General features: G+C 39.5%; 1 protein-coding gene across 6 annotated transcripts in view; it reads left to right on the top strand.

Annotated features, from left to right (window-relative positions):
- The window catches only part of LOC127351996 (hatching enzyme 1.2), a 23,163-nt gene extending 14,282 nt beyond the window's left edge, over window positions 1-8,881 (top strand). Inside the window, exons 1-9 of one of the 6 annotated variants that reach the window (XM_051380067.1) lie at window positions 6,313-6,420; window positions 6,518-6,605; window positions 6,947-7,010; window positions 7,175-7,330; window positions 7,755-7,875; window positions 7,963-8,141; window positions 8,353-8,434; window positions 8,519-8,643; window positions 8,743-8,881. In XM_051380067.1, coding sequence (XP_051236027.1) covers window positions 6,528-6,605; window positions 6,947-7,010; window positions 7,175-7,330; window positions 7,755-7,875; window positions 7,963-8,141; window positions 8,353-8,434; window positions 8,519-8,643; window positions 8,743-8,744 — 807 coding nt within the window. In that variant the 5' untranslated portion in view covers window positions 6,313-6,420; window positions 6,518-6,527 and the 3' untranslated portion in view covers window positions 8,745-8,881. Of the gene's footprint in view, window positions 1-933; window positions 1,052-1,221; window positions 1,401-1,734; window positions 1,817-2,963; window positions 3,089-3,574; window positions 3,639-4,462; window positions 4,706-6,312; window positions 6,421-6,517; window positions 6,606-6,946; window positions 7,011-7,174; window positions 7,331-7,754; window positions 7,876-7,962; window positions 8,142-8,352; window positions 8,435-8,518; window positions 8,644-8,742 lie in introns of those variants that run through there. The other 5 variants (XM_051380068.1, XM_051380063.1, XR_007881007.1 and 2 more) reach the window with 5 other exon arrangements.
- The last annotated feature ends 687 nt before the right edge of the window (window positions 8,882-9,568 follow it).

Raw genomic sequence — 9,568 nt, 5'->3', positions numbered from 1 at the left:
TAGTAGCAGTAGTTGTACTTCTAGTAATGGTAGCAGTAGTAGCAGTAGTATCAGTAGTAGTAATGGTAGCAGTAGTAGTAGTAGTAGTAATGGTAGCAGTAGTAGTAGTAGTATCAGTAGCAGTAGTAGCAGTAGTAGTATTGGTAGCAGTAGTAGTAGTATCAGTAGTAGTAGTAGTAGTAGTAGTATTGGTAGCAGTAGTAGTAGTATCAGTAGTAGTAGTAGTAGTAGTAGTATTGGCAGCAGCAGTAGTAGTAGTATTGGTAGCAGCAGTAGTAGTAGTATCAGTAGTAGTAATGGCAGCAGCAGTAGTAGCAGTAGTAGTAGTATCAGTAGTAGCAGCAGTAGTAATGGCAGTAGTAGTAGTAGCAGTGGTAGCAGTAGTAGCAGCAGGATTGGCAGCAGCAGTAGTAGCAGGATTGGCAGCAGCAGCAGTAGCAGCATCAGTAGTAGTAGTAGCAGGATTGGTAGCAGTAGCAGTAGCAGGACTGGCAGCAGCAGCAGTAGCAGTATCAGCAGTAGTAGTAGTAGTAGTATCAGTAGTAGTAGTAGTATTGGTAGCAGTAGTAGTAGTAGTAGTGGTAGCAGTAGTAGTAGTAGGATTGGTAGCAGTAGTAGTAGTAGTATCAGTAGCAGTAGTAGTAGTAGGATTGGTAGCAGTAGTAGTAGTAGTATCAGTAGTAGTAGTAGTAGTAGGATTGGTAGCAGTAGTAGTAGTAGTATTGGTAGCAGTAGTAGTAGTAGTATCAGTAGTAGTAGTAGTAGGATTGGTAGCAGTAGTAGTAGTAATGGCAGCAGTAGCAGTAGTAGTAATGTAGTAATGGTTTTGCAGCTAAATGTTGCCTTTTAATGTGATGGCAGGGTGAATTAGAAGATGACACTAACAAAATCCACCAAACTGATAATAATTGTTTGGGTTTCTTTTACTTTAAGCCCAAAGAGAGCGCGAGACCATCATCCAAGGTCTGCAGTCATTTGCAGAGTCCACCTGCATCCGCTTCACCAGACGGAGTCGTCAGAGGGACTTTGTGGACATCCAGTCTCGCTCAGGGTATGTACCACACAGTGCACTTACTAGTGAATTCATGAATGCACTAATAGACCATATGTACACCTAGGGTCTTCCACTGGAGCTTGTCGAAAAACACAGTGTGTCTCCGCTCAGGGTATGTGGGATATTCTCAAGAGCCTTCACTGGTTTTATTTAATGCTCTCTTTCAGGTGTTACTCCTTTGTGGGGCGTCGCGGTAGTGGTCAGGTGGTGTCTTTGAGTCGCCAGGGCTGTGTTTTCCCTCAGATCATCCAACACGAGCTGCTCCACGCCCTGGGCTTCAACCATGAACAGACGCGGTCCGACAGAGACGAGCACGTTCGCATCTTGCTGCAGAACGTCATTCCTGGTGTGTTGCGTTGCACACAATCTTGACCAACAATCTAAAAAATATGTCATCGTGTAGAATATAGATGCAACGTTAATATATATACAAACAACAAAATGGGGTTTTACAATTAATACAACCAACCTTTATCACGTTTAGGAACACAAGTGGAAACTACAAAGTACAAATAAATTAATAGAAACTTGACTTTATCACATTATTTCAGCAAGTATGGTAACTCAGGGTGTTCCTGCAGATAACTAGTCACTAATTTGACTTACTGCACTTTTCAGCCATTTTGACTGGCAAACTGTAATCAAACAAACAATGGTTGATTGAGCTGTACTTCCTGCAGGAATGGAGCACAATTTCAGGATAATCCAAACAAGGAACCTTGGCACTCCCTATGACTACAACTCCGTCATGCACTATGGAAGGTAGCGTCTCTATATATTATATATATAAAAAACACAACTGAGCATTTTTAAAAGACAGGTTCACATTTTTTCATGTTTTTTCAATTATAAATCACATGCCCATATGTAAATTGAAATAGTTACTGGACACTGCAGTAATTCTTTCTCTCCATACAGGCCACATAGAGATCCCTTTCTAATGCAGTTCCAATGAAAGAGGCAAAATCCACAGTCTTCATTCTGAAAAAAAAAAAGTATTCTAAAGCTCAGCTGAAGCTAAGAGGTTTGAGCAGTTGGAGCAAGACAAAAGCAGTGGTATCTTCCAGTTACAGTCTTTGTAATCCAAAGTTATGTCTTTTGGTTACCACCCATCCACAGCAGCTCAGCAAGCACAGTCCACGAAAACATAAAGGGGGGATTTTGTACTGAAAAGCTCATAACTTTGGAAGATACTCCCTTGGTTTTACACCATTTTTTAATGGCGGACCTGCCAAAATCTAAAATAAATGACTCAACAAAAAAAAAAACGTAAAATGCACCAAAAATTACACAAATATTGAAAATAATAATAGCCCAAATCCTTTTTACATGTATTTGTGTTTTTATTTATGGATTATTTTCCCTTTGCATTTGTTTCCCCGATCTATTTCTACGTATGTTCAACATTCACCATCTTTTAGCTCTGTTTTCAGTCTCCACTAATTCCTGAGGGAAACATGGTAAATGGTAAATGGACCTGTACTTGTATAGCGCCTTTCTAGTCTTCCGACCACTCAAAGCGCTTTTACACTACGTGCCACATTCACCCTTTCACACACATTCACTCAGTGATGGCAAAGTCCATTGAACAGAAATTAACATTCATACACACTCACACACCAATGCACGGCATCGGGAGCAATTTGGGGTTCAGTATCTTGCTCAAGGATACTTCGACATGTGGCAATAGGAGCCGGGGATCGAACCCACAACCTTCCGATTAAGGAACGACCCACTCTGCCTCTGCCACAGTCGACATCTGTTTCTTTAGCTGCTAAACCAGCTACTGCTAGCTGGTGGATCGTGTTCAACAAGAATGATTCTTGTTGAACACGATCTGCGCAGGTTAGAAAATAGTTTCAGGTTTGCAGTTTAGCCCTATCATCACTGCTGTGTATTTGTGCCATAGGTTCGCCTTCTCCAGTAACAGGCAGCCAACCATCATTCCAATCCCCGACGGGAACGTAGCCATTGGCAGGGCCACCCAGATGAGTCCTATTGACATCCTTCGGGTGAACCGCCTTTATGGCTGCAGTACGTACCTTTGAATCCATGTAACCTACTACATTTTTTGTATCCAACTGAATAACTTCCTTCTTGTTTCTATAAATGGTAAACTGAGTTGTATAGCGCCTTTCTAGTCTTCAATTTGGAGTTCAGTATCTTGCTCAAGGACGCTTCACCAGGAGCTAAGGATCGAACCGACAACCTCTTCTGACTTGTCAACTTCCTCCTGACGAACAGCTGCCCCCATATCTATCTACGATATATATACAATATATCTCTTCTGAGCTTCTTACATTCTCACCTGTCTTCCTGCCTACATACCTGGCTACCCACTAGCCTACCCACCTACCAACAGTCCATTCTCATGCTATCTTCTTACTGACAAAATGGACAGACTAGTAAACACAGACCTAGAAAGATCAAACCCTGAGTATGTTCATGCACAATGTTGCAGTGCCATAAAGACCTCCAGCAGCTTTTATAGGTTTTGCCATCTTTTTGGATTACTTTCAGATTCCACTGCTCCCAGACCTGACCTGGAACCTGTGCAAAGGGACCATTTCCTCTAGAAATTAAAGTAAGTGATTTGAGATGTTTTTCTAACACGTATGTACACACTGAATGTGATCTAAACTGCATATAATATTTATGTGAACCTAGCTGTACATTCTGTCTTTATTTTCCAGGTCTTTACTTTTTTAGCAACTTTTATTTATTGGTTCATATGTAACCTTTTTTTTTCCTTTATAAAGTAGCGACAGATACAGACAAGAAAATGTGAATGTTCATTTATACCTATGTTTCCTCATTGCCAGATATCAACCTATGATATATAGTATAAGTACATTTATAAGCGAAAGTTCAAGTTTGTGACATTTAAGGGGTCTATTGGCACAAAATAGCATTTAATAGTCAAAGGTATGTTTTCATTAGTGTATAACATGGACTGTACAATTAGAAATAGAGTCATCAGCCATAGATTTCAATAGGGGTCCTTGAGTGGGTTGTAGGGGGCCCAGCAATAGGAAGAATAGAATATCTTAACTTTTACAAAAAAAAAATTGGAAACTGAAACAACAAGGGAAGAAATAGGATTGGATAAATTTGATTGATTGTAATTTATATTGTTTGAGCATTGATTGACTATGAAAACATCATAATCTTCAAACCTAAAAATACAAATACTACTCAGAGGGGATTCCATGGACAAATGTGCACCTACTGTGGGGGGCTCGACATGAAAAGGTTTGAGAACCCTGATTAAAAAAAAAGTATGATTATATAATAATTATGAAGATTATAAGCAAAAGCCCATGGGGTAAGGCGTGGAATGACAGCTGTGTGTGTCTGTGTGCGCGTATATTGATTTGAAAATTTTTAACATATTCTCTCTTTTTCCAGGAACAGGAAATCAGGAGGAGATTTGGCAGACTGATGCAACTTCTTAATCTCCAAGCCAAACCAGAAATGCATCTTGTGCTAATGAATGTGCTTTTATGAAATCCCAAATTTGATTGAATGGCCTTTTCTGCTGTCCCGATGAGAATTAAAAAGTGTAGAGTGACATCATCACAAATGTACACTTATATAACTGCTTGTGAGCTTGACTGAATACTCATAATGAATAAAATGCATATTAACATATCTTAACCTCAAGTTTCTGTTTGCCACCACCCGTACATATTATATACATATATAGAAGAGATATAAATGACTATACCAGCATTCACTGTCACAGAAGATTTGAACTTACAGTTATTTTTGATTAAAGAACAAGGCGAACATTCATCTAGAACTCCAGAACTTGTGTAAACCTACACAGGTGATTGGCACTATTCACATTTTCTTTATTTCTCACGTTGTTGGCCTTCATGAACAGGGTTCAGTGACGTTGCTCGATAAACACACACAGGTGATCAAATGTGGCATGTACTGTAGTTGATAAGCCTTTTTTCTGGCCTTGCTCCGAATGCCAGACTCAGCACAGTGTGTCCACTCACACACACACACACATATACACACACAGACACACCTGAGGGGAATGAGTTACTTTTTAATTCTGAAAAGATATAGGGTGGACACGATAACAAACAAAAATTTCAAATATTATACTATCCCATACAATAAACGTTACATTTGTGGAAAAAATTAGTTGATTCATATGGAAGAGGATTTGTTTGAGTTCTGCATTTAATGTCAGAAGACTTTATTGTACTGACTAACTCAGGATTACGACTTTTTTTCAAATTGGTTTTTCACATGTGGCAATAATCCTATTCCATATAGTCAACCTTATGTCAATGTGTGTTAATTCTATAATAGGTTAGGTTATGTTACTTTTCTGCATGTAGATTATTTAGTTGGTAGCATAATAATAATAATAATAATAAACAACAACAACAACAATTTTATTATAAAGCACCTTTCAAGCTTAAGCACAAGGTGCTTTCCAGATTAGAAGTATACAGAACAAACAAAATTAAAATTAGAAATTAGTGTGTGTCCCCATAAACATACAAAAAGTAAGACCAAGATTAAACTGCAAAAATATAATTATAATCGAAAACATAAACTGATGGTACTAAAACAAGGACAATTAAAATACAGTATCTGAAACACTATAAAATTATGGAAAAACATGTAAAACATTGTTAAGTGTAGTGCATCTTGTGAACATGAGTCTTTAGAAGGAACTTGAATGCTGCAGTGGAGCAGAAAAAAACGCATGATCACCTTTGTCTGGTCAGTGGAACAGCTGATGTTGGGGCCTGGCTGGGCTGTAAGGGGCCAAAGGCTCTTTGATATAATCTGGAACCAGACCATATATGGCCTTGTAGGTAATTAATCACATTTAATACATAAACTGTATTATAAACGTAATGGGTAAGACATGGCATTGCTCTTGACAAAAATATTTTAACAACAAACAACTCAGGCAAACCTAATGTGTGTGCGGGTTGTCGACAGGTTCACTCTTGTTATCAAAGTGCACAAATATGATTTAATTTCTGATTTATAAAAACAGCTGAGTCAGCTGAACAATTAATGCGATAAATACAGTCTATGGAAATACAGAAAATAAGAAGAAGAATTCAGACATGGGAGTGACAGTACTGTACAATATGATAGTAAACAAGTGCAACAAGTGTCCTTTTTCCCACCCATAGGTGTTTCTGTCTGCGTATGTGGATATGTATGTCTGCACGTACATTATGTGACTGATAAGCCTGTGAGTTTAGCTCATTCTACAGGTTTCTTAGAGTCCAGATAATCCATATTTGGGCTTACAGATGCAGTCAAGCATATATAAAAACCTGCAGTGAAACCTCAGCTTCACAAGTCCACACAGAGGATCCAAGGTGAGTTCAAATATCTGTAATGGAAAAGTATCTCTATCTTTGCTTCAAAGACTGTCTTTCCTCTGAGTGGAAGCTGATTCCTGTCTGGGTCCTGCAGGTCTGCTGGGATGGCTCGTACGTCTGTTTTCAGGTTCTCAGCTCTGGCTCTGCTGCTTCTGTCTGCCTGCTGTTGGGCCGACAGTGAGGTAGGATCAGATTGCTGGGTTTTAGCGCTATATCTACCATTTCTCACAGATATTTGACCATTTAGAGCACTTTATCTGCAAATCTTTAGATTCTGTGATTCTCACAGTGTAATCACATAATGTCTTTGTACTTCTAACAGCCTTAATGTGAACATGCCACTTTAAGACACAGAATTTGGTCATTTGTTTGCAATAATGTTTTGTCATGTGTTTGTTTTTCTCCCACAATCCCACTCTGAACCTGCAGACAGGTATGTAATTTATTGTATTGTACAGACATGCACAGCATTGTGACTGGTGTTGGCTGCAAAGTGAAACTGTGTTGTTGTTGATGTCACTGAACAGAGGAGGACTCAGCTGAGCTTTCTGTCTCTGAACTTCTGGAGAGAGCCAACAGTAATCTGAGTGAGTGAGAGCTGCTGCAGTCGCCATGTTCCTCATGGCCACTCTTGATGTTTCTTCTTCTGTTAGTAGCACTTTAACAGGTTTTTAAGTTGCTTGTGTGTGTGTGTGTGTGTGTGTGTGTGTGTGTGTGTGTGTGTGTGTGTGTGTGTGTGTGCATGTTTCAGTCCGTTCCGACAATGATCCCATTCTGATTGACGGAGACGTCGCCATCGACAGCGAGGCAGAGAGAAATGCCGATCCCTGCACCAGCCGAGGCTGCATGTGGGGCAAGTGGACTGATGGGAAGGTCTACATTCCTTATTACATCGCCAGTCACTTCTGTAAGTATCAGTCAGTCTTTATACAGCATGGTGCAACCACTTGTAGAAACTTTGGCAAAAGATCTTTAAGTGACATTGATCAACAGCAGTCAGCAAAAGGTGAAACCAACCCATTAATGATTACTGAACCAATATATGATATACCGTTGAGTCACTCATCCTATTTGCATTTGAAGGTGCTTACACTCATTGGGAATTTATTTATTTCGCAGCAGTATAACACATTACATCAGAAAGTCCTCTATGCTAAACTGAACTCATGAACATTCAAAAAGAATATTATTGTGAATACATAATTGTCTGAATAAAATACAACCCTCACCTTTTCGAATGCAAAAGACCAAGAACCTGTCCTGTATATTAAGGATGGTGTGGTCCTCTGTTTTTCTTGTGAGATGGTTAAAAGTTAAATGTTCCCTGCCAGCCTCCCGTGAGAAGGCCATCATCACCCGTGGTCTGGAGTCCTTCTCTTCCTTCTCCTGCATCCGCTTCAGGCCCAGCAAAAGTAGTGACCGCGACTGGCTGAGCATCGAGTCCCAGAATGGGTAGGAAAACCGATGTCAATGAACAGTTTGACTTGAAAGCTTTTTTCAGACTTCCGTGTTACTCAACTCATATCTGATCTCGTCCAGCTGCTACTCCTTTGTTGGCCGTCGTGGCGGTAAGCAGGTGGTGTCTCTGGCCCGTAGGGGATGCCTTTACCACGGAACCGTCCAGCATGAGCTGCTCCATGCTCTGGGATTCAACCATGAACAGACACGCTCTGACAGAGACAACCACATCAGAGTCATGCTGCAAAATGTTCAGTCTGGTAAAGGAGATGTTTATTATTCAGAATGGAATATTAGAGCATTTCAATTGTAAGGTTAGAGTTTTGTACTGAATGTTGGCACTGCACATACATTCTTAGGTTTGGAATTCGGATGACTTTACAAATTTGACTGACAACACTGATTCTCCAGCAGTCAAAGTGAATGAAAACCAAACAAATGTTAATTTGATTTATGTTGGGGTTCTTTTAGGAATGGAGCACAACTTCAGGAAGATTGCCACCCTCAACCAGGGCACTCCCTATGATTACAACTCCGTCATGCAGTACCACAAGTGAGAACAATTGTGTGCCAGTGTGTGAGTTGTATGTGCAGGATGTGCTGTGGTTCAGTCTAACTGCTCTGTGTCCTGTTGTAGGTTTGCCTTCTCCAAGAACAACCAGCCCACCATGGTCCCCATCCCTAACTCCAACGTGTCCTTTGGCAACGCTAAGGAGATGAGCCGTAATGACAAGGCCAGGCTCAACACACTCTACAAGTGCTGTGAGTGTCCACATGAGTAAATTATATATGTCTACAATTTGTATTCAACACTGTACAATTACAGTTTTGACCCTAATCCATCACTGTTCACTGTTACAGAAGAAGTCTGTTCGGATGTGGTGACAGACAGATCAGAGGGAAGATTGTCTCCTCATGCTCACTGAACAACAGAAGCTGCAGATCTGAACTCATTGGAACAATAGTCAATGATCATTCAATAAAGTTACTTCAACTAAAACACTGCACTCTCTTTCATTATATGGAAAAATCCAGCATCCTGGAGGATGTTTTCTTCTTATTGACAGCCATAATCAATTAAACCAAACTGAATAAATAAATGGGTTAAGGAAAATGCAAACAGGTCCAACATTAGGACATGTAGCCAGCAGGTAACAAGGCTGGATTATCAAGCAGACAGAGCAGGCAAATAACAAATGATGAAGCGTTTTTTGTTAAAAAGGAATTAAATATAATATTAATATAATATTTTTCAATATTTTCTTACACCCCTAAATATTACCCATGCAACATATTCAATTCAATTCAATTCAATTTTATTTGTATAGCGCCAATTCATAACAGAAGTTATCTCAGGACACTTTTCAAATAGAGCAGGTCTAGACCGAACTCTTTAACATTAATTACAGAGACCCAACAGTACCACCATGAGCAAGCACTTGGCGACAAGGGCAAGGACATATACACATTTCTCAACATAAGTTAACATTTCCTTAAACTTTAGACATTACGATTCTGAAATGTTTAATGAGGATGAATGAGTAAAGGTCTTTTAAAGAATTTCATTGTGGAAATTATACTTTTTTGTAGAAAAAAACAAATGAGCTGAGGTGGCAAAAATACACACATTCTTTACTCAAGTAGATGTAGACTTCGGTAAAAGTACTAATTCAACTTGTTTAGTCTC

The sequence above is a fragment of the Dicentrarchus labrax genome, unplaced genomic scaffold (genome assembly GCF_905237075.1).
Source record: "Dicentrarchus labrax unplaced genomic scaffold, dlabrax2021, whole genome shotgun sequence".
In the NCBI taxonomy this organism is placed as follows: domain Eukaryota; kingdom Metazoa; phylum Chordata; class Actinopteri; family Moronidae; genus Dicentrarchus; species Dicentrarchus labrax.
This window is presented reverse-complemented; position numbering and strand designations above follow the sequence as displayed.